Source organism: Daldinia loculata (assembly GCF_022478755.1).
Source record: "Daldinia loculata strain CBS 113971 unplaced genomic scaffold F4817scaffold_7, whole genome shotgun sequence".
NCBI lineage: Eukaryota > Fungi > Ascomycota > Sordariomycetes > Xylariales > Hypoxylaceae > Daldinia > Daldinia loculata.
In genome coordinates, this window is record NW_026054861.1 from 354,665 (window position 1) to 377,530 (window position 22,866).

General features: G+C 44.9%; 10 protein-coding genes across 10 annotated transcripts; 7 read left to right on the forward strand and 3 right to left on the reverse strand.

The window, feature by feature from the left end:
* The first annotated feature begins 929 nt into the window (after nucleotides 1-929).
* Nucleotides 930-1,977, forward strand: F4817DRAFT_261327 (family 2 glycosyltransferase). The gene is made up of 2 exons (XM_049299292.1): nucleotides 930-1,152; nucleotides 1,222-1,977. The coding sequence occupies exons 1-2, from the start codon at nucleotides 1,034-1,036 to the stop codon at nucleotides 1,838-1,840; spliced, it is 738 nt and encodes a 245-aa protein (XP_049162167.1). The 5' UTR covers nucleotides 930-1,033; the 3' UTR covers nucleotides 1,841-1,977.
* A 501-nt stretch (nucleotides 1,978-2,478) lies between these two features.
* Nucleotides 2,479-4,651, reverse strand: F4817DRAFT_312801 (uncharacterized protein; the record flags this gene model as incomplete). The annotated part of the gene is made up of 5 exons (XM_049300175.1): nucleotides 2,479-2,535; nucleotides 2,643-2,847; nucleotides 2,905-3,356; nucleotides 3,513-3,626; nucleotides 3,713-4,651. The coding sequence occupies 5 exons, from the start codon at nucleotides 4,649-4,651 to the stop codon at nucleotides 2,479-2,481; spliced, it is 1,767 nt and encodes a 588-aa protein (XP_049162168.1).
* Nucleotides 4,652-5,607: 956 nt separating this feature from the next.
* F4817DRAFT_327743 (uncharacterized protein) lies at nucleotides 5,608-6,963 on the forward strand. Its single transcript, XM_049302077.1, has 2 exons — nucleotides 5,608-5,917; nucleotides 6,004-6,963. The coding sequence occupies exons 1-2, from the start codon at nucleotides 5,799-5,801 to the stop codon at nucleotides 6,818-6,820; spliced, it is 936 nt and encodes a 311-aa protein (XP_049162169.1). The 5' UTR covers nucleotides 5,608-5,798; the 3' UTR covers nucleotides 6,821-6,963.
* Nucleotides 6,964-7,212: 249 nt separating this feature from the next.
* On the forward strand, nucleotides 7,213-9,163 carry F4817DRAFT_327744 (glycoside hydrolase family 76 protein). The gene is made up of 4 exons (XM_049302078.1): nucleotides 7,213-7,537; nucleotides 7,607-8,086; nucleotides 8,164-8,402; nucleotides 8,483-9,163. The coding sequence occupies exons 1-4, from the start codon at nucleotides 7,450-7,452 to the stop codon at nucleotides 9,047-9,049; spliced, it is 1,374 nt and encodes a 457-aa protein (XP_049162170.1). The 5' UTR covers nucleotides 7,213-7,449; the 3' UTR covers nucleotides 9,050-9,163.
* Nucleotides 9,164-11,088: 1,925 nt separating this feature from the next.
* F4817DRAFT_327747 (uncharacterized protein) lies at nucleotides 11,089-14,387 on the forward strand. Its single transcript, XM_049302079.1, has 9 exons — nucleotides 11,089-11,733; nucleotides 11,790-11,813; nucleotides 11,871-11,918; nucleotides 11,970-12,022; nucleotides 12,077-12,570; nucleotides 12,619-12,696; nucleotides 12,748-12,865; nucleotides 12,928-13,408; nucleotides 13,480-14,387. The coding sequence occupies exons 1-9, from the start codon at nucleotides 11,539-11,541 to the stop codon at nucleotides 14,041-14,043; spliced, it is 2,055 nt and encodes a 684-aa protein (XP_049162171.1). The 5' UTR covers nucleotides 11,089-11,538; the 3' UTR covers nucleotides 14,044-14,387.
* On the reverse strand, nucleotides 14,388-15,548 carry F4817DRAFT_327748 (S-adenosyl-L-methionine-dependent methyltransferase). Its single transcript, XM_049302080.1, has 2 exons — nucleotides 14,917-15,548; nucleotides 14,388-14,849 (listed from the first exon to the last, which is right to left on the reverse strand). The coding sequence occupies exons 1-2, from the start codon at nucleotides 15,389-15,391 to the stop codon at nucleotides 14,635-14,637; spliced, it is 690 nt and encodes a 229-aa protein (XP_049162172.1). The 5' UTR covers nucleotides 15,392-15,548; the 3' UTR covers nucleotides 14,388-14,634.
* Nucleotides 15,549-16,222: 674 nt separating this feature from the next.
* Nucleotides 16,223-17,188, reverse strand: F4817DRAFT_356723 (uncharacterized protein; the record flags this gene model as incomplete). The annotated part of the gene is made up of 1 exon (XM_049305824.1): nucleotides 16,223-17,188. One exon carries the CDS (start codon nucleotides 17,186-17,188, stop codon nucleotides 16,223-16,225), a length of 966 nt encoding a protein of 321 aa, XP_049162173.1.
* A 933-nt stretch (nucleotides 17,189-18,121) lies between these two features.
* F4817DRAFT_368523 (kinase-like domain-containing protein) lies at nucleotides 18,122-18,819 on the forward strand. Its single transcript, XM_049307252.1, has one exon. It carries the CDS (start codon nucleotides 18,168-18,170, stop codon nucleotides 18,711-18,713), a length of 546 nt encoding a protein of 181 aa, XP_049162174.1. The 5' UTR covers nucleotides 18,122-18,167; the 3' UTR covers nucleotides 18,714-18,819.
* A 518-nt stretch (nucleotides 18,820-19,337) lies between these two features.
* On the forward strand, nucleotides 19,338-20,489 carry F4817DRAFT_327749 (uncharacterized protein). The gene has a single exon (XM_049302081.1). It carries the CDS (start codon nucleotides 19,373-19,375, stop codon nucleotides 20,162-20,164), a length of 792 nt encoding a protein of 263 aa, XP_049162175.1. The 5' UTR covers nucleotides 19,338-19,372; the 3' UTR covers nucleotides 20,165-20,489.
* A 487-nt stretch (nucleotides 20,490-20,976) lies between these two features.
* On the forward strand, nucleotides 20,977-22,570 carry F4817DRAFT_327752 (uncharacterized protein). The gene is made up of 2 exons (XM_049302082.1): nucleotides 20,977-21,326; nucleotides 21,596-22,570. The coding sequence occupies exon 2, from the start codon at nucleotides 21,596-21,598 to the stop codon at nucleotides 22,358-22,360; it is 765 nt and encodes a 254-aa protein (XP_049162176.1). The 5' UTR covers nucleotides 20,977-21,326; the 3' UTR covers nucleotides 22,361-22,570.
* Nucleotides 22,571-22,866: the final 296 nt, after the last annotated feature.

Below are 22,866 nucleotides of genomic sequence, written 5' to 3' on the forward strand. Positions count from 1 at the left end.
ACAATGTCAAAAATGAAAAGGGGTAACGAAAGCCAAAAAGGGGCTAAATTGTGCTGAGTCATCAAATCTGTACGGATCCGTAGTATGGCCCCACGCCCCAGATCTTTCATCAATTAAGAACAAGCAGCGGCACGTCGCACCGTGTTCAATTGTTAATTGTCCCTTGTCAATTGTTCCGAATTTACACCTCACCCCAAAATTATCCTGGACCATCAGCCCAAAGTCTAACTTAATAAGGCAAGTGTAAACCTTCATTCCACCGTAATAATATTAGCGCACTTAAAATTCAATTATTATTTCATTAATATTATATAATTATGTATAAATATATATTTTATATACCGTTTTAAAATTTAATAAAATTTATTAAAATTAATTATTAATCGATAATCGATTAATTAATAATTAATTAATTTATTTTATTTTTTTAAAAAAAAAACTTTAAATATAACAAATTATATAAACCATGTCACGTGTTAATTAAATTGTTAATTAAATAATAAATATCGCATAAACATTAAAACTATTTATATTACGTATCGTATATATTTAAGTGTTTAAATACCTTTTTATACGTAACACAATGCAATTACGAATTAATCCTTATTTTTTTATTATTTCGTGGATAAAATGCCTCATATTTTGTAATTAAATTGAATTAAATTAAGTTGAATTGAATCTAATGTAAGACCTTAAAATTTAACCAATCAAATCTTGCGCTTAGGCTGTAAACTCCCCTGTCAATTGTAACCAATCAGGCTGTTGGATCCAAGGTTTAAACCTTTGCCAAATCAGGTTAGACTTTGGGCTGATGGTCCAGGATAACTTTGGGATGAGCTGCGCCCTCAATTGTTCCTTAACCCAATTATCGAAGCTACGCGCCGAATTCCAACTTCACATTGCCCAACTTCAGTCCGCTCCTTTGCCCTGTATCTGTAACTTTACTTTACTTTCTACCTAGTTATACTAATTACAATTCCATTCCTCTTATTTTTAACCCTTTATATCCCGAATAATCAAGGTCGCAATCACAATGGCTCCGACAAAAGCGACCGCAACTAAGGACAAGTACTCGGTTATCCTGCCGACGTACAACGAACGCCGCAACCTACCCATCATTACCTGGCTCCTCAACCGCACCTTTACCGAGAAGTACGTCATCTCCCCTTCTCCCCTTCTTATTCACTCCTTGGGTATGATTAGGAGCTAACTGCGGTATAGCAACCTCGACTGGGAACTCATCGTCGTCGACGACGGCTCACCCGACGGAACGCAGGTCGTAGCGGAACAGCTGGTCAAGGCCTACTCGCCGCACGTAGTGCTAAAGGCGCGATCGGGTAAGCTCGGGCTGGGAACCGCATACGTACACGGGCTGCAGTTTGTGACGGGCAACTTCGTCATCATCATGGACGCCGACTTCAGCCACCACCCCAAGTTCATCCCGCAGATGATCGCGCGCCAACGGGCCGGCAACTTCGACATTGTTACAGGGACCCGGTACGCGGGCAACGGCGGTGTGTACGGCTGGGACCTCAAGCGCAAGTTTGTTAGCCGCGGCGCCAACCTGTTCGCCGATACCGTCCTGCGCCCCGGCGTCAGTGACCTGACCGGCAGTTTCCGCCTCTACAAGAAGTCCGTCCTGCAGAAGGTCATCGAGAGTACCGAAAGCAAGGGCTACACCTTCCAGATGGAGATGATGGTGCGCGCCAAGGCCATGGGCTTCAGTGTTGCCGAAGTCCCCATTACCTTTGTTGACCGTCTCTACGGCGAGTCGAAGCTCGGTGGTGATGAGATCGTCGAGTATGCGAAGGGCGTGCTGAGCTTGTGGTTGAAGGTTTGAGGTGGAAAATATACCCCGGCTATGTGTGTAAGAGGTAAAGCAATTGAGTCGGCTTGGCCTATGGCCAGATGGTTTTATTTATGTATGTACCATCAATACTCATACAGAGTTAAAGCAGGTGAAATATTGTGATATCTATTCGTGCGCGATCAATTGTTTAGACGTAACAAACGCTACGACCATTAATCAGCATAGCTGTTTCTAGCAAAATGTGAAGCTCGGCGGGGAATTTCTTACAAGCTGTTTTTGAAGCGGCTTCTTCCCCATTATTTACTTAACTGCCATCTACCATAACACATGATATAGGATTCTCATCCCTAAACAGACACATAGATACGATAAAACCTTCTCCTCGTATCACAATAAACAAAATTTTTATTACTCTTATGAAACTACGAGCTAATGAAAATTGAACAGCCGAAATAGTCAAATAGTAAGAGGAAAAACATCGCTTTCCTCGGACGGCCCCGAACCGTATGCCGAACCCCTTTACGAGAACTACGTTCCGAGAAAGAATGCTAGGGGGTAAATTACTCACCAAATTAACATTTTTCAACCTACTATGCATTCTCGGTAGTCCTCAGATTCGAACGTCTCTGAGGCTATAGAAGCTCAATAAGCTGCCGTCCTCCCCGAAGTTAAGTTTCAGGTGCATGAGTGGCTCCAAAACCGGGAGCCATGAAAGGGTCATCCCACTATAGCAATAAGTTAGCGATCGGTATTTTGATTAATGGGTTTGGGGGAATTTAGCAAATCGAGACGGGTTATGGGGGATAGAAGGGGGACATCAGATGTTACATACATTCACCCTATTATGATCAGGGTATTCAAAATATCCCAAGTTTCCCTGCTGGTCTCGAAACCACTGTAGGTATTCTCCAGGAAAGCCAATTATTTCCTCTAGGGGTGCCGAATGGCTGAGTAGTCTATGTATTCCGTTGTAAAATTGTACATCTGGCGTGTCTCGACAATACATGATGATACGTTCGCATATCTTCATCCAGCGCCTGTGAAACGGTGAGTTAGTTCAGTTTTATAGGGACTGGAGCGGGAATATGACTTACTCTATGTGGTAGGCGTCTAACGTCCCCTGCATGAGCCTTATCTCTAACGTCCCTGTTTCCTTCTCTTTCATAAATGATACAACGTTACCATAAATCTTGAATTTTACATAAAGAAAACCTGTATCGCCAGACATGCCTTCACTTAACTCTGTGATACTTTGGTACTTCCAAACCTCATTGATTATTTCTCGGGTGTGCGCAATGACGTTATACGTATCCGTTGAAGATGGTGTAAATGGCACATGCTTATTCATCTGACTCATATTGCTCTTGTAAGCATCCGGGTCTGTGTCTTCGATGGTTGACAAGCAGTTCTTGTTGCCACCCCGCACCGCTGTGCTGATTGGGCAATTATCCCGGTTAGATAAACAGTAAGTGTTGGATCCGTCAGACCGATCGCGTCGGTGAAGTTTTTCCAGATCTTCCTCAAGAATAAGCCAGAGTGTCGAGAACTATATTATGAAGTTAGCGTCGGTTTATCATATATCATATAACTAGAATGAAACGTTATGAGGCTTTATCGACTACTATTCGGTGGCCTCCTGATATCCTGGCTCATTTATAGTAAGGTAATGTGTTGAATGTACAAAGCAAATGTTCCAACTTACCTTCTTAAGATGTAATAATGTCCATCCCTTCTCCTGTCCGAAGTGGATATGGAGGCCAGTCTTTATGGCCGACATTGGTTTATGAATACAGAAAGCCCCTCGGAGAGCATCGCACTATGTAATAATTGGGGGTCAGTCATCTTAGGTTAAAAATAAATGTGGAAAATATGAGTTGCATTAGACTCGGGGATGATACTTACAGCCCTTCGAATAGCAGGAATAGTGTCCCGGTGGTTATAATCCAGAATGGATGTCCGCAGTTCTCCCTGAAACCAAGCATAAAGTTTCAGGGGGTTCCGGGTCAAGATTTTGTATCCATCTTTGTCTAAGACTGGGTTCCCATCTCCGTCTAATGATAGGAACGATTCGGGAACAGAGACCGAGTCCGCCGGAACCCGATAAAGACGCATACATTCATCATCCGGAAGGTTGTCTGGTTTTATAGTTACATCTTGACCGCACGTCCAAGCTCTATAGAAAGGGATAGCTCCGGGGATATCAACAGAATTTGGGTCGATCTCCCCCGACACCCGTTTCTCATACTCCCTTAAGGCTTCTGCCGTTCGAACCTTAGCATATTTTTTAAATGTGTCTCGTGCGTCTGTGAATCGTGCTGGTCTTGGGCGACCCCTTCCCCTATGCTCAACCCGGAGATTCCTTTCTTGAATATGATCTATATCCCTATCCAAAGTATGATATAACTTCAGTGAATTTTTATCATGGAAATCCGCGAACTGTTCTACCCAATGGTTAGCGCCAATATGGTAATTCTCGAAGTTTTCTTTAGTGTAATCCCATGTATATACGCCTATCCATGGCTCGAGGTTAGTAGCATTTCCAATTACATCTCTTTCCTTGCTAGATGTCCAGCCGAATTCGGTGGTGGGTTCGAATTTATCCGCAAGGTCGTTATCATTCCGAGATTTCACTGCCAGCACTCTGTTATCCCTAAGTACATCAACTATCTCATTACGAACGGTAATTTTGAACTCGGCACTGGTCTCGGGGAAGGATGCCATTCTGCGTGCCAGCCATCGATTCTCTTCCGGATGCGGATCTGGGCCCCCCTCCGCTGTTTTCACGGCGAGCAGAAACTCAAATTCGACACCTACGGTGGTTAGATTTCCCGCATTAGCCATTCTAAATTTCATTATTCTGTCTTTTCTTGATCTGCCTAGGAATTGTCGCCTGGGCCACTCGAACAAGCTAGAACTCGCCCTATGGTTAAATGCGATCCTTCTCCCCCTGTAGGGTAAGGGTTCTGGATTTCCCATTATTTCAAGATTCCTTTCAAGTGGGTACCCTGTTCCTTTCGGATGAGTTGATTAGTTTAATAGGCGTCCGTAGTGATATATCGTCGAGATTGGGTTATTGGGTTAGTCGAATATAGAGACGCAGAAATAAATTCGACTTCGAACGACCAGATATTTAACTTCTTGGCCAGCTTTCACAAACAAAAGGATTGTTTAATAGCCCTATTGTACAATGAATTCCTGTCAGGATTCTAGATGAGACATCTAGAACAAAGGAACTGTTCAGTATGTATAGACGAAAGACCTTCATAGATAGTTTAGAGTTCCTTGCGGAACAACGAAGTTGATTCCATACTGTTTCGTTCCACCTCGTGACACTTCCTCAATGTTAGTTATTATATTTTCGAAGAATTACGATCTGGATATAGTCAATCAATTGTTCTCAAGGTCTTTGTGATTTTGTATGAATATGAAGAACCCCAGAGCAATTCATTGGGAGAGAGTTATGACTGATCAAGTTAAATTCGGATTGTTAATAGTAAAATGCATTGTTTAGCTTGGAAAATAGAATCCTAGCAAAAGTTGTCGACATGATATTGCTCTTTCTGAGGAATATTTAAGATATATGCCCTTGGAATATCAAACCTGGAGAGATCTTGAACCTATTGGGAAGCGTAGAAGCGTAGAAGCGTAGAAGCCGTAGAAGCAGATAAGCAGATAAGCAGATAAGCAGATAAGCAGATAAGCAGATAAGCAGATAAGCAGATAAGCAGATAAGCCAGCCAGGTACCTCAAGTGTGAGGTACCCAATGTACCTAAAATATGTCATCACCCCGCTAATCCTTTTATCGCCTTATCGCAGTTGCTTCATCGAATCATTTTAGCCTTTTACTATTTCAACGTTTTAACAATTGACTCTAATAAAACCAACCCCAAACTAATCTTAAACTTGTCAACTTCTCAGGACATTTTGTCCTGGACGTGTGTCTTTCGTTCTACCATTCGCTTTGGCTGTTACTTGACATGACCTAAAATGCGCGGACGCGGGGGCGCCCGAGGAAGCAGAACACCTTCTGCACCATGGAGTCGTCTTAAACCGGTGGATTTGGACCCGCTAGAGTCGATGGGTTTGCCGTCCAAAGGTGATAGTAGGTTGGTGATTAATCTATTTCATGGTCTTGGTCTATTCAAGAATAAAAGAATAAAAGATTAACGCAACTCTAACAAAACACTGGCAGATTGCTCGATTTTAAGACTCAAGAACGTTACTACACCAAGATTGTCGAACGCTACATGACCTTTTGCTCTGATGCCGGCGAACGTGATGAACTCCTCCGCCGCTTCGCATCGTTAGAGCTCTCGTCTATCTCTAAGCACGACAATCCCATCGCGAAGGTTATCCCTAGTTCCTCCTCTCTAGTTTCGAATCGACTTTCAATAGCACCAGCTACCATACCGAGTAATACGAAAGGTTTATCCGATGTCTTGTCAGCGATGAGGAAGTTACGAGAGGGCATCGTAGCCTCTAAGCGTGTCGACGACTTTGCTATTCAAGTGTACCTCTTTTGTATTCGACTTTCTGTTTTGGTCAGGCATCCTGAATCATATCATCCAGCCATCCTTCACCTACTGCGCCGAATCCAGCCGCTGCATAGCATGACGTCGGTCGAGATGAGCGAAGTGGTTGGTTATCTTGTCCTTGACACGGCGTGTAGGAGAAACAACTTAGCCGAGGCGTTTGCCGTGCGACACAAGTATCGGCTGAGGGACGCAAAGGTTGACATGGTTCTCGATGCGCTAGCACACGACAACTATATAGAATTTAATCGCCTGAAGAGAAGGGTTGATGGGCACAAGGCGAAGCTACTCGAATACGCTGATGAAGGCATGCGGAAACACCTACTCAAGTGCTTCGGGAGGGCGTATTTGAGCGTGGACCTGGACTTTTTGGAGTCATGCGCAGACTCTAAATGGGGAAGCCTCACGGCAGAGGACGGTGTCGGGTGGGAACTAGATGGTGGGAAGGTTGTCATCAGGAAGGTCAAGGCTCGGTAGGTCTGGTAGTATATATTTATTGATACCCTTAGGGCGATATGACCATCTTCAAACATTCTCGTGATACTACAAATTTCATACAAATCATCCCGTCTTCGTTCCAGTTGTATTCTCGCCCTGTAAATTATGGGACTGGAGCCTAGTGCCAAGATTGCCAAGATCTTCGGGTTTGTATCGTGAAGCGATCCCGTGTAAGGGTTGTTGGTAGGGCTGACTGGGTCGAGACTCGAAAGCGTACTATGCGGTAAATACTCGATACTACTAATTCCTATATCAGGTAGCTCCTAGATTCTAATTGGTCAATGCCGTAGGAAGTTAGGTATTGTGCTAAGCTCTTATACCGCTTAAGTAAATATATTAATATAGTATGTTCTTAGCCTTTAGGTAGCCATGGTTATAAGCGCATAGGGGTAATTTCCGACTTTCAGCTAATACATGGATACATATATATCTAAGGCGCAGTGCCATCGATAGAAAAGGATGGCTGCATTTATTTTACCTTGGTTATCATCATCATAGTCCTGATCCAGCAATAGTTGGCATTCGTTCGTTTGGAACAGCCTATTAGCCGTGCCGTGAGTATCAGCCCTAGGTATTTGCGCAATTGGCATATCTTATAGCATCAAAAAATGGCAAGGACCGTATCTAATATACTTGTCTGGTTTCTGGCCGCCCATGGCGCGCTTGCGGGTTTGACAGTTGACGTCGAAAATACAGGTTAGTACCCCCGGCGAGAGGATGCCTTTCCCGAATAAATACCTATTCACAGCTCACACGAGTCACCAGACTCTATCAAGGCGGCAGCAGCTCTCGTAGCGGAGGATCTCATGGGATTCTATGATGGCGAAAAACCAGGTAATATTCCTGGCGTTTTGCCTGGGGTTGCCGACGGAAATATTGGTTGGTGGACGGGAGGTGTTCTATGGGACACTCTGCTGGACTACAAAGTTCGCTCCGGAGAGTCCAAGTACGACGAAACTATCTCGCGTGGTATCCAATGGCAGGTTGGGTCGAATGACGACTTCCTCCCTGCAAATTGGTCCGCGACAATGGCCAACTCGGATCAAGGCGTATGGGCTCTGTCCGCTGTCACGGCTAACGAAACCGGCTTGCAATTAGAGAAAGACTCTCCACAGTGGTTTACGCTGGCTAAGAACGTCTTCGACAACTTAAGCAGCGAGGATAGACGAGTCGAAGAAGGTGGCTGCGCTGGGGCCTTGAGGTGGCAGTTATACGCGATAAATCAGGGCTATAATTATATTGACTGTTGGTGGCCCTGTCATATTAGCAGTTTTCTGCCGTATCCCCTATGATCTGGACTCCGTTCACTAACTTGATCCTAGCTTCTTCGAACATTATATACCTAAATCTGGCTGCCAAATTGGCACATTTGACTGGTGAACAATCCTATGCGGATGCAGCCGCTTCTACATACGACATACTCACGCGTATCGGATTTATCACCAAAAACTTCAATGTCTACGATGGGGCACATGTGGATGACTGCAAGGATATTAACAAGTTGCAATTCTCATTGAATGCTGCGTATCTCCTGGAGGGCTCCGCGTTCATGTATAATCTTGTAAGTACCTTACCTTACCTACCTAATTCATTCATCCTTTTCCCAGGTATATGTTATCCTTAGACACTAACAGGATATAGACCGGAAACGATACCTGGAGAACACGCGTGGACGGCCTTGTCGATCGAACTCTCGAGCTCTTCTTTCCGGATGGCGTCGCGACCGAGATCGCGTGCGAAGAAGAGAAATCTTGTACCTCGGACATGTACTTCTTCAAGGGAATACTGCACAGGGCGCTCGCGTCGACCATGCAAGTTGCGCCGCACACCGCTAGCAAGATTCAGCCTAGTCTCAAGTCAAGCGCTAAGAAGGCCGCGGCCGAGTGCACGGGGGGTAGCAACGGTCGACTATGTGGATTCGTCTGGAGTACTGGCAATTTCGATGGCAATACAGGGGCAGCTCAGCAGATGAACATGTTAAGTGCCTTGGTAAGCATCCTGCCTGCGGGAGAGCAGACCTCAGGGGGCAACAGCAGCGTTGGCAGTGGCAGTGGCAGTGGTAGTGGTAGTGGTAATAGTAGTGGAAGTGGAAACGAAGATTCACAGGGGAACACTTCTAGCAATGATACTCACGGCAATGCGGGAACGAAGGTTAGCGTAGGCCTCGCCCTCTTGGGATCAGTATTACTAGGAAGCCTCCTATTGTAATATATTATGGTATACCTTTTTATTATGTTTATTTAGATAACTAGCTGTATATAGATAATTATATAGAACCTATGAAATATTCTATCCGGGCGCCCCTAGGTACCTAATCTAGCCCAGGCCTTTCTAATATAGTTAATGATATTTTCAAAGATGAATGTGTTAGAGTTGGATCGTCGAAAATCAACGAGTTGGCAGTAGATTTCCCGCGATTGCTCCTTGTCCTTCTCTGAATACCCCGGAAGATATTATAAGCCTCCCACAGCTTTTACAGGTTCGTCCTTCATCGTAGGCGCAGCCGATGGAGTCCGACCTCAACTTACAGCCGCACGTTAAGTTTACTGTAGTCTCACGACACATGTTGAGCGTTGAATATGTTAAATAGCAATAAAAAAGATAGCAATTTTTCTCTCTTGAGATGATACCCGCGACTTTCTATGAACTAAGCTAACTTACTAATTTAGTATACGTCTTTACTTATATCTAGAACCATAAAGGATTCAATTACCCTGAAGATTGTCCCGGAAATGGCATTGAAAAGAGCATGATACAAAGACATTTTAGTCACTCGGGGCTCACGTGTCGGCTGTACAATAAAAAGTTGTTTAGGTTATGATTGTCTTTATATTCTATTATGAGATGTTTCAGATGACTAAATTTACTCTGACTTATATAGGTGGTGTTCAACTGCTGAGGCTATTATTAGGTAGCTATGGCCTAAGCAAGTGAGAGATCTTCTCATTGTTTTTTAGATATTTAAAGTACTAGCTGCATGTCCTTTATATCCTAATCCCCACCGTCTATAGAGTTTGTGACTGCATGTCAGTGATGTTAGTGAAACTAGAGTGAAATTGACTTCACGCTTCGTCAACTTTGTGACTAAGTGGCTTAGTATTCCGAACAGTACAAAGCGAGAATGTTCTTTGTGGAAAGCTTTTAGATCATACATACATGCCGAAACAGACCCTTCTTCTTTCTCAAGACGTTAACTGATGCATTCATAACCATCATTAGTAGACACCTCCCACGAGTTTAGCCTAAGTAATAAAGGAAGACCGAGTACGAGTCAACATCAACTTACTCCAAAGAGTCGAAGTAAAATCACCATTGCCACTCGAATTAACCAAAGTCAACATGTGCAAGAGTCACGACCTTTTCTATATGTGCGGATGCCGGTTCGTTGAAGAGAGCACCGGCGAATGGAAGTACGAAATCGAGTTATGCGACAAAGCTAAGAAGAGACAGAAGCCATGCGCAAAACTCGAAGTAGCGCTGCCGATCTTTGCCAAAGACACATACTGCGATGATCCGCACTGCCCAGCTTATGGTTGAGTTGACAGGCCAATAAGATGGAGATGTCGCAGGATTCGGCGCGCCCGTCAGTCTTTTAATGGCATGCAATTCTTGATACGATATCACTTCGAATCCGTATGGTCGATTCTCGAGCGCTGGTTGAAGAACAGTCATTGGTTACGTTCTGCCTTGGATGCCTTCTCTCTTGCCATCCAATAATGGGAGTCTGTCATGAATTCATATCCGAGAAACCATGGATTCGCACAGATGGTTATTGGTAGATAATGAAGTTGAGTCGTTAGGTTAAAATGGCAAATCCCGTACTACACATACATATGAATATAATCTTAAGAACATGAGAGTGCCATGCAGATATGCCAGCCCCTAATGTCCTACACCGCCAATCAAAATAGACTGAGTTCGCCTCGGTTGTACGAGGCACATCGGCTTGCATCAGCAGACAAGGGGGTTTTCGTGGGATCAAACGCCAGCCTGTAGACGATGTCTTTTCAACCTTTTTTTCATACCCAAATACATGGTTGTATTGCCTAAAGAAGTCTTCATGTTGCGTGTGCAACAATAGGCAACCTGCGGGTTCGAGTTGATAGGTCAGTTCACGCTAACCAATGTCAGAATTGGCCAACCGGTGGCGCCAGCTATCACCACGGAAACGTCTAACCCCTGTCATGAAAACATGCGTGGACATGGGTTTAGCCAAGCTCTGCCGAGCCCAACTATCAGCCCTATATGCCAGCTATGATAATCTTGCTATGTACTCCCTCCTTCGTGTTAGTGTATGGCTGTTGGAGCGCATATCTTAGTTGTGTTAAGGTATAATGTTATAATGTAGGTAGCTATGCATGGGTTCTGATGAGCCGTGTGAAGAATTTTCTTTTATGAGGCCCCTAGTCTTTACTGAAGCATAAGGACGACAACGCAGCATAATACCTACAAGGGATATATGCTAAAAAACTGGATACGCAACTTGGATGGGGCGAGACGCAGGCGGAACACTGCCCCATAGGCTGGGCACCAGCGCAGAGCTGGGTCGTTGGCCTGAACATATAACTTGCGGAGAGCCGCCGTTCTTGGCTTCGACTTGGTTTGTGCATCCACAGCATTCCTATCTTCTGCGATCGTGGGAGACGATCGTCGACTAGCTAAGTAGGATCTCAAAAAAAGCTTGTTGCAATTCCGAGATGTCCCATCACGATCTTGACTACGCCAGCCGACGGTTGCAGTTAGTGGGTTCCCGAGTGGTGGAGGCCGAGGACGCTGGTCACCGAGTTATTCCTACGCAGCATCACCATCACCATTCTCACTCTCGCTCTTACGATGACACGGAAGAGTCAAGTCCTGAAAAGGGGAGGCATCATACACCGAAATTCCTCAAGGTGAGCTTTCTTGGCTCATACGTCTTTTCTGCTTGAGCAGGACTAACATATACTAGACTCACTCAGCTACAAATTTTGAGGTTCGCCTAGGCCCGTGCTCCCATTAGTTTTCTATTATTGACATTTGACCTAACTAGCTATTCTACGACTTGTGGTTTGTAGCCAATCTGAATGTCTTCACTAGCGTGAGTTTTCATATATCCCAAACCACGTTGCCGTATTAATTATTGGCATAGAAACATGACATCTCGGACATATCGAAGTTCTTGTCTTTTATCGGATACATCGTGTAAGTTAAGCTTGGTAATTCGTGCGTCGGAACTTCGTCTCACACAGCGTCTAGTCTCTTATGGACAACATGGCTATTAACTACCCTCTACGACGTACGGTTCACTGCCGACAGCGTGTGGGAACGCTGCTGCAAGGCTATTCACTTAGGGGTCATGATAGGATTTGCCGAGATTGGAGCCGCCTTCGACCCAAACGACCAGATTGTATCAGTATTTAGGGCGATGTCGCTGTTCCTTGCCGTTTCTCGTTTCGTCCTTGCTTTGCAGTACGGGATGGTCACGTTCCAGATTCGCAAGTATGCCCACGGCAAACGTGCTATGTTCATCACCGCCGTTCTCCATTTCATCGCCGCTGCGATATACTTCGGTGTCTCGTTTAGGTATAACTTAGGCAAGACGAGTCGTGTTTTCCTCGTCTGGTATATTGGTGGTGGTGTCGAGATGGCTCTTCACCTACGCATCTCCCAGTTGTCCCATGTTCTAACATTCCTTGGTACACATCTGGGTGAGAGGTTAAACCTCCTCACCCTAGTCATTCTCGGAGAAGGTATGCTTACCCGCCCCTGAACAAGAGCGCCGCTAACGTACATGGCAGGTTGTATAATTCTGGCCAAGAGTATTACTCTCTTGGTGAAAGATACTTACCTCAAGGATTCCAGTTACTCGATGTGGAGTACGTGTTATTACCCTACTTAGGTACTTTTTCTATAACTAACATGCCAAGGTTCGACTCTCATCGGTCTCGTTGCCGCTGGTACTGCATTGATATACATCATTTTCCAGCTTTACTTCGACTGGATGCATGACGAACATTCAATGTCCAGACGGCATCAAGTCTTATGGTAAGCATATCGCTATATTTCAATCAACCTTTCGACATTTTCTAACACCCATGATCTTACAGGACAGCGGTGCATTTACCCTTCCATATCGCCCTTACCCTTCTTGTTGAAGGCGCAAACCAGTTTATTGTCTGGGCCCGTATCCTCGAAACTTCCAACGCAGCTCTCTCAAAGGTAGTCAATCTTCAGACCCAGTTCGTAGACATGACGTCCGAAGAGGTTTCCGAAAAGCTTGCGAGCGTGATTCAACCGTTCCTTGAGAAATACCAACCCGCTGATGTCCTTGAAACGATGGATTCCGTGAATGAAACTCTGGAGCACATTGCCGATATGCCCAACTCATTCTGGAAAGAGGATTCCCACCCGGATAATTCGACGCTGGCTCATTACCAAAACGATCTGATAGACTTGATGAACACGATGCTCAATGCTGTCTACAATGCTTTTGAAATTGATCCAGCTGAAGGGGAAGAGGATGGCCCCAAGCCCGAGTTCTGGCAATCTGAAGCAGCGGTAGCGGTCGCCAAAAGGTTTAGATTAGTTGTAAGTTGTTTTCTACCTTACCAGTATCACCCCCCCTTCCATATTAAGGTAGCTGACGTGATGAATATCAGTATATTTATGCTTTTGCATGCGCTGGCATTGTCCTGCTCATTTTAACTATTATGCACATCATCTCTAAACGAAGAGGATGGACGCCTTTCAATATTCTCAGAACTCTCGTCTGCATTTCGATTTCCATCGTCCTGGCACTTCTTACTCTAGTAGTAGCCAACCAAGATGCTGTATTCAGAGGCGACAGGCGCACGGCATTCTACGGAAGCTCCTGGATGTTGCCAACGATTACAATCAGTTATTTCGTTGTTCTTGTCCTAACGCATCTGCCACACCCATCCGGATTCTGGATGGGAAGCTTTAGAAAAGGGACATATAAGGCAGTTCAAGTGCCAAGGGGTCCTAAGGGGGTTCAGACCCCACCACCTTTACGGAACAACCATCACCTCATGGACTATGAAGAGGGACGAGTCGAATCCTCGTCGGGTGAATACGATGTAATAACTCCACCTCTTCCACGATACGAAGAACACAGAGCAAGGGAAGCACGAAGACAAAGACGTAGTCAAGAGAGGCGAAGCCATGATCCAAACTCTCGTGGGCAGCGGCGCGGATATGAGTAGGGCAGTTCATAAAGCTGCGGATGATGATTGGTTATGCATAAGTTAAGTGTTGACGATTATATATGGTGTATGTGGTTGATAGGTAAATTGTCTTGATTTAAAGAACCTTAGCAAGTGGTTAGGGGTTTTGGTTCTCTACGGCGTCCTTTGGGTAACAAGTCTTTGACATGGCGTTATGGATTTAAAAGGCAGCGCCAAGTTGGATTACAATAGGGTTATTTTACCATATACTATAGCTAGTCTCGACGCTGTATATATCGAAACACGATAGGTGCTACGACGACGTAAATAGGAGGCTAATATTAGCCTTTCAATGCATACTAAGACAACTCGTATTCATGCAAGCCATTGTTGTGAGAATGCGAGCGAGAAGTGAAAAGAGAATTCTGTGGAAGTACAAAAAACTATGAACTTAGCTGGAACCTCTTTATCCTGGATGTCTCACTGGGCCAGAGATCCAGGGATCGCCTCTTCCTGGGCTAATCCAGGTGAGAATAACCCTTCTCACCGTCAGCACCCCAAGAATATATCGGCTGATGAAGTAAAAAGACCGGTAAAGTCGGAAATGATGCCCAAAGCATCGACAACCGATTACGAGTTTCTCTTCCCCACGTATACCGCAATGAGAAGACCCCCGGAAAAAGGGGCTGTTGTCATCTTAAATCCGTTGGCAGGGTCTTCTAGGTAGCTAACCAAGTCCTTGTATCCATCCGCCGCCACAATAGTGTTATCAGCAACGACCATTGCGCCAACCTTTAATCGTGGGTGCACAAGGACCAAGGTTGGTAGCGCTAGGGGAGTCCAGACTTCTTCATATTAGCTCGTCCTATCGTAAAACAGATAACTCCACGTTAAAGTGATGAGGAAACTCACTGTCCAGCAGTAGAAAGTCGATTTTCTCAGGCAAATGCGTCTTGAGAGTTTCACGAAGATCGCCCTCTCTTAGTTCAATCCACTTCTCGATCTCGTTTCCAGCGGCCTTCCAATGCTCTCGGGCTTTCGCTGCCTTAATGGGCTCATTCTCCGTCGCGATGACCTTTCCATCAGAGCCTTGTAGTCCGGCATTCTGTCCTACGGCCAACGCGAGATATATAGTGCTCAAGCCAAAAGATGTCCCAACTTCAACGACGAAACGCGCCTGGGTAGATCGGAGGAGAAGATAGACTAATGCGCACTTGTCGGGATCAAGAGCCACAAACCTGTCTAAAGCCCCTGTTGTCGGCCCATTCCCACCTAAAAAGGGGGTTTCGGAAAGGGCCTTTGTATGCAAGTCGCGAAGGACCTGGAGGATTTGAGGACTGGCCTCTACGGAGGCTAGCGTTGTCTCGATCTCGGGGAAGTTAGGCATGGTGGGTAATGAATTGGTTCTGCTTAAGCATATAGTACCTCGAGGAGACTCTTGGGATGCTCGCTCCTTTTATATTCATACCTACCTACTTAGTTCATCTACTAATGTTGCAGGCAGGGATCTTCAATGTCAAGCACTAGAGTTTCGGTAATAAACCTCGGCAGACCATGGGGATTAAGTGAGTCATATTGGCTTTCCTGTGTCGGCCTTCAATAGTACTATATAGTTTCATTGCATATGATTTTCTGGTAGTCACTGCCAATCAACTACTCCATCTCCGAGGAGATACAAGATCGTGAGAAGCAACCACTAAGCTACGCCGTGTAATATTACGAATTCTTTCCGATGGCGGCCCAAGTTTTCGATCTAATACGGAATGAGCATTATTGGTCACAATACATGACTATTTCATGGTGATGAAATAGTCCATGAGGTTCTAACGAAACATACTATCGACTTAGCGGACTTGTAACTTGGTATACTTGCAACTACTGGCCGCTTAAAGATACCTTAGGTAGGGATGAATTAACCCCCTTTTGTCATCTCAAGTCATGCTAGTTATGTTAAAGGCACCTTAGGTACCATATGAGGTATAATGTTCAGGCTCACATTAGAATATAATGAAGCTAATTGTAAATTTATTTTCCCAAAACAATCCATATGGCTATAAGCATAAATTAAATTGACAACACCTCGCTCTTTGTACATGGCTATAAACTGGAACGACTTGAGTCTAAACTAATAGATATTTTATATAACTTAAATCCCATTAAACGTATCAACCAGTATAATCATTATTGCATGTTGCAACCTCGACGTCCTACGTCCTTACTAATACCAAATAACCTCAGGACGCCGATTAAAATATCGGGATATGTTAGGAGACTTATACCTAGATTGCCGAATATTGAAACCAAAATTACGGGTAGAAATGGATCCTTCAATCCTTGGTTCTCCAGGCCATCTTCGATAAGGGCTCCAGTTATGGACGATATAATCCTCAAATGCAGGGCTAATATATTCAGCTTCTTCATTTACCACAGGTACATACTTAGCATCATTTTCTAGTATGGTCTCTATGTGATCAGGTGGGTTATAATCGGCGTCTTGGTTTCCCAAATCGTCGATTTCCCATCCTTCATCTCGCATAGTTAATGTCTTAAAGAGCTCGTAGTCTGCATTTGCCTGGCGGAAATATTCCTCAGTTGAAGATTCCTCGGTCCACTCGAAAAGCTCAAGGACCCTATGGTCGCCGTCAGTGAGACGTTCATTGCAACGTCTCTGGAAGCCGGTCGTAAATGTTGTCGGAAACCCTCTCTCATCCACAAGTACATTAGCGTGACCATGGAGGAGACATACATCCTCGCTCGTACCCAGTCTTAAAGTCATGTGTGGATCGGCCTCTACAACGAGGTAATCCGTTGGGTTCCCAGCATCATCCCACTTCGTCGGCACCCTTTCGCCATTTTCATAAACGTACTTACTAGTGTGAACTGGACAAATTATCCACACAACTGTACATCCACTTCTTATAGCTACTGTCTTTGCTATATCGGCGTTAGCATCGATCGCACGGTATAAATCTGCTTCATCCTCAAACTCAGGGACTGTAAGTTCCTGTCGTTGTTTTTTCGTCAAGCGAGCAGCCCAAATCACCATGGGATTATCGAGTGTTCCTTCGCCATCTCTGGGGCATTTTTTAAGGTCATCTGGCTTTATCCGTAATCTCGGTTTACCTCCCCGTGGAAGGTCCATACCGGGCTCCCACTTTCGTCCTTTAGCTTTGTCGAATAACATTTTTGTGTGTTCTATCTCGTTATGATATACTTAGTATGTGTTCTCAAACTTGGTATCCAACGCAATACTTTATATAAGATCATATTTTTCATATATATACCAATAGAAATAAAGGTGACAATGGAGAATAAGGGTTGACATTAAGACTGTGATTCAATTATCATTTGGGACCATTCGTAACAATTGAGAAATGAGTTCATTGTCCAATTGTCTTGTGGTCTCATTGTGAAAAAAATGTGCTCAATGATAGAGTTAAATATGTCTACAAAAAACACGTCCGGGTGGTCCCTTAGCTTGCAATACTTGAGCCGGGTTTCAAGCTTCTCCTGGCTTAAGTACAGTTGATTCAATAACTGTATCATTGCTACCTTAGGTAGGTATGGCATTTATGATACGGACTCAGTTGATGATGATTGAATACAGCTCAAGAGCACTATACATGAGTTTGACAGAACATACTATCTTTTGGCGATTTAACAGGTAACTAAGCTCTTGAAGGAGAGGTCTGTAGAACTACAAATTTAGCTTCGAACAAATCATGCAAGAAACAAAGACTCATGTTTAACATGTTTAAAAAAAATTGGCAGTCTTTCCCAAAACCGGGCACTATGCGGACAAAGAACTAATTTATCCTCAACAGATGGTCGGGCTCCAATAAATCTTTCTGGCAGACTATCTCGCACTCAAACTTACAGAACCAGCATCTACGCCTGATCCCTCTAATAAACATTGGTGCTCATATACCAAGTACGCACAGAAATATTATCAAGTAATTTACTTTCTACCCAAATCCCATATTTGCTGCTGGGAAGTATACCCCAACCCGACACCACCCCAAGACATCGTGAACAAAGGAAGGTTAAATTTATGTATACCCGTGACCCCAAGCAGTTGGTTCCATCATTCTTTGCGCAACTACGTAATTCTTTTTCCCATTACTAGGTCGCATCGTATCATCCATTACTTATCTCCAGACACTATGAAACCCTTTCAGCGTTTATACCAACCAGCTGTGGAAGATACCGGGGAAGTAGAAGACAGGGAGAGGTACCGGCTGGGTGGATATCACCCAATTCATTTCAATGATAACCTGGGACCTAACGAACGATTTAATGTCATTCATAAACTCGGGTGGGGCGTGAGCTCTACTGTGTGGCTATGTTTCGACAAAGAGTCTAGGTACTACAGGTCAGTCAAGGTCATGACTGCAGACGAATCAGTAGAAGACTGTCCAGAACTTCACATAATGAAAGCCTTCGGTGACATTAGCCACCGAGAACTCGAAGATAATCATATCATTATACCGCATGAATACTTCTGGATCCAGGGGCCTAATGGTCGCCATCTTTGTCTAGTTTCGGACCTCCTTGGCCCAAGCTTATTTAGGAATTCGCCTCTCGGCACCGGAATCTATACCCCGGATATTTTAACAAACTTGACGTATCAGGTCAGCAAGGGACTACAGTATCTTCATAAGAAAGGAATTTGCCACGGAGGTAGGTACCCGACTCTAAGAACTACCTAAGCGTATAAGAAATAATATTAACGTGATAAGACCTAAGGCCAAGCAACATACTTATGCAGTTACATCAGTATAGTTTGATGGAATTACCTGATAGTCGGCTCTATAGGTACCTTGGGCCACGAGAATGTGAGACTCTTCAACCACGGAATGGGACGACTCCTTCGCCTCATGGACCTAGGTACTTAGCACTACCCGCTTCGTTAGACAAATTAGAAATGAAATGTCGAACCAGCCAGGTAGCGCTCGTCGACTTTGCCCATAGTTTTTATAACTCAAGTTCCACAAGACCCTCTCGGTGGCATAGACAGTATGCTGGACCAGAACTCTTGTTTACGAAAACCCCAAGCGGATTTCCCCAGGATATTTGGGGTTTGGCGTGTACGATTTATGAGGTTAAACTTCAGACGCAACTATTTAGTGAATATGAGGACTACAGTTCCTTGATACGCCAGATGGAATCATGGTTTGGGCCTTTACCAGTAGAATATCGACAGGTTGCAAGCGCCCATTTAGAGAGAGACAGAAAGCGGCACCTGATATCATCCAATGGAAAGCAGCCCTCGAGCAACACAACATCAATATCCGAGGATAGATTATCCGATCCAGATAAACCGCTTTCGTTATCCCCAGATGAAGAACAGAGAGCAAGGGATTTATTTATGGAGGGAACTAGCTGGTCAAATCCGTTACAAGCAGCATTAGGTGAAGAGCAAATATGTTATATCTATGAAAGGAACGATGCAGAGTATACCTCATCGGACAACACAGACACTGATTTTAGTAGTTCAGACGCTGTGGGTCGGGATTGGTCTTCAGGAGACGAAAGCTCTCATGTGGACACAAATGCCCAATTAGAAATTGATTTCCAGGGGATCGAGAACCAAGACCTAATGTCAGAACATTCGGATGAAAGAAGCCAAGAGTCAAATTCGCCATCGTTACAGATACCTGATATCCCTGCAGATCTAATAGAGCAATCTCGAGACGAGCAATGCTTCCCTGAAAAGGTACCGCTGGCCGAAACGAAAGAAGCGTCCCAAGACCTCCAGTCCGATGAAAATGACAACAATCAAGTTAAGACACAATCGAGTCTTGAGGAGTCCTTAGAGAAGGAAAATACTAGCGAATCCAGGCAGGAAAGAGAAGCGAAACGTCAACGCACGAACGAAAACTCGACAGAAAAGGGGGGCGAACTAGTGGAGCGGGTAGTTCGCATGTCCAGAGAAGAAGTATTGCTCCTGTCTGACCTTTTATTGCGCATGTTTAAACATGACCCGAAAGATCGCATTGACATCGAGGCTGTTGTCAATCATGAGTATTGGGGCGACAGAAGAACCCACCGGCCTATCAACAATGAAGACCCCAGTGAAGAAATCCCCGATCCCATATCCTCGAGGACTCGCAGCCGGGCCTCAAAGGCTCAACAACAAGTAGAGTCCGGTTCTTCTTAGATTATCGGGCCAACTTTCCGAATTATTTCTATCTATTTTATTCACGAATTATTTGGCAGAGCTCTGGTATTGAAGAGAGTGGGTATCGTAGCTGTTGGGTATGGAATTCTTGTTGGGGTTGACTGTCAGCTTAGGCGGAGCGGAAGTACAAAAGCAATACTTAGAATGTGAGATAAATTTAACAAAGAATCAAGACGTAAACACCGCTACTAAAGGGACAATAATCACAATGGAATTATAATGACAAGAGTGTATTTCTCGAATATTATTTCCCAACAGGGGACCCCAGCCCAGGAAACGTGCACTATTTGGAGTAGAAGTACCGTAGCACCGCAGTCGTATTTCTAGGCGTTCGGGGCCAACTAACTTTTTAATGTTTACCAGCCCGGTGGCACGGGCAAACATCGTATCTATTTGTGTAGCACGTTTTCGTACTACACTGTCATACGAGACTATTGATGCCAAGGTGACTAGGTATCACAAGGCATTTCTAAGACATTCACTAAGTGAGCCACCGTGTTACACTACGAACAACTCTTAAAGAAAAAAGAAAATGCAATCCATCTACGCCACGTCGAGGATCAAGGTAAGGATTAAATATGGTTTCCTTAGGTTAGGCAAATAGCAATAGCAAACGGAAGAGAAAATAGCTTGATAAAAGTCCTAGGCCGCAACGTGATATCAAGCTAGACTTCACCTAACAAGTCTTGGCTATCGGCATACCAACCTGTCAGCGAAGGATGCGAGGAGAGGATATCAAGCCCAAAATGCACTTACAGTGACGGGTAACAACAGGTCACACGTGGTGAATTTATTAATAGAGCATGCCAAGAATAAAATGGCCTTGGCGTTTGCAGCCACGTCGACGGGGACAACTGGAAGCCCAGCTGAGGGGATATACATATCCGCACAGCCACGTAGAATCCGGGGCGACGGGGCCTACGTTCAAGTCCCACTCGGCATCGTTATCGCGACCACTGAGAAGAATCCGTTGGTAAGAGGTACTCTTAGCCCCGTCTCTCTACCATCTCTGCTAATCTTATTGTCTCCTCTCGACCCCATCATCGGGTCATGATGTGCACGCTCGCACCAACCTGCGCTCAGCCGCGCTTTGCGGTCAGCAGCCAAGACCCGACTATGGCTCCGTCGGCAACCCAGCCTTGTACGTAGAAGTTTATTTGCTGCGGGGACTAACATGACGAGGCTTGTTGATCTCGTAGATATAAATCTCTGATCGGTTGTCACTTTAAGATGACTTACTATCACTATCACCATCTCCAACACATCCTACATCTTTAATAACATATTCACCATCTACCTACCTCCTGACTCATAATCACTACCTCCTCCTGGAAGCTCATTACTGCTTATAAAAACTACCTTTTAAGCTCTAGTTATTTCAGCTTCTTCTAATCTATAATGACATCAAAGATGTCGTCATTTGCCAAGACCGCCGCTTCTCTAGCCTGCCTCGCAGCGGTCACGATGGCGACTCCTCTTATGAAGCGAGGCGAATGGGACTGCCCAACGGGCAACGTCTTCTACTCATGCTCAAACGGATACCGCGGGTGCTTCGAAAAGGACCCTTGCGCTCTTCCTCCAGCTGCCACGACCTCTCTTGCCTCTCCTAGCACCACTACCACCTCCATCGCCAGCTCCAGCACTTCTTTCGTCGCTGCTGCTTGCCCGAACGGGACTAAGGGTAGCGTCTGGCAACCGTCTATGTACAACCTATTCCCGGAAGACCCTGACCATTCGGAGCCGTCCGTCTCTTTCATAAACGTCTCCACCCGGGAGAACAAGCCACCGGTAGAACAGGCGATTGTCTTCCGGGGCATCCCGTCCGAGGCCAAGACGTGCAATATCAACTGGGACCAAGCCGCCGAGTCGGAGCGCAACTTCACCGTCGAAGACAGCGGCTACGTCTCCCTCCTACAGTTAAACGGCTTCCCTTACGGCGAGCCCGTCTCCTCATCCAGCGTAGCCGCCTTCGAGCCTGCGGGCGCCAAGCCTGTGCACGGCGACTTCACCTTCTGGGACAAGCAGTCCAAGACCGCCTGGCCTCACTTCATCGGCCCCGTCAACTGCAGCTCGGAGATCTACTTCCGGCTCGCGCTCGACACCCTCTCCGGCTTCGGCCACGTCTTCATGGACCAGGACAAGAAGAACGGCTTCCACATCGACTACACGTGCTAAATGAAAAGGAAGGAAATCGGGGGTGTTTGCATTACACCGGTACGGATTCGGAAAACTCACTCATTTACGATCATGCATTAGCGTTGGCGTTTTAAGATGGCATTTGCATATGAATCACGCTCCTTTACCGATATTTAGAGGGACTGTGTTTATTTTTAATTCTATAATTACTTAATATTACACGTAAAATATAATTTTACATTCACATCATCTTTTTTCGTATGGCTGCTTTGCATGTATGATTCCTAGTATCTTGATACGCTCAACGACAGAGAAGATAGCTTCGAGTAGTTTGAACTCGAGTCAGCCCTTATTGATATTATGGGAGCATGGCTTTTCCCGGTTGCTAAATTGAGAGGCCCCCTGATGGTATCTAATTGTTATAGTTCGAGCTTAAATAGGAGGTCCTATGAGCTGGATACGTACTATTGTCGCATACTTACGTCGGCATTCACCTAGTTGACATCATTGAGTCCTTTGACATCTTTAAGTATTGAAAATGTTTT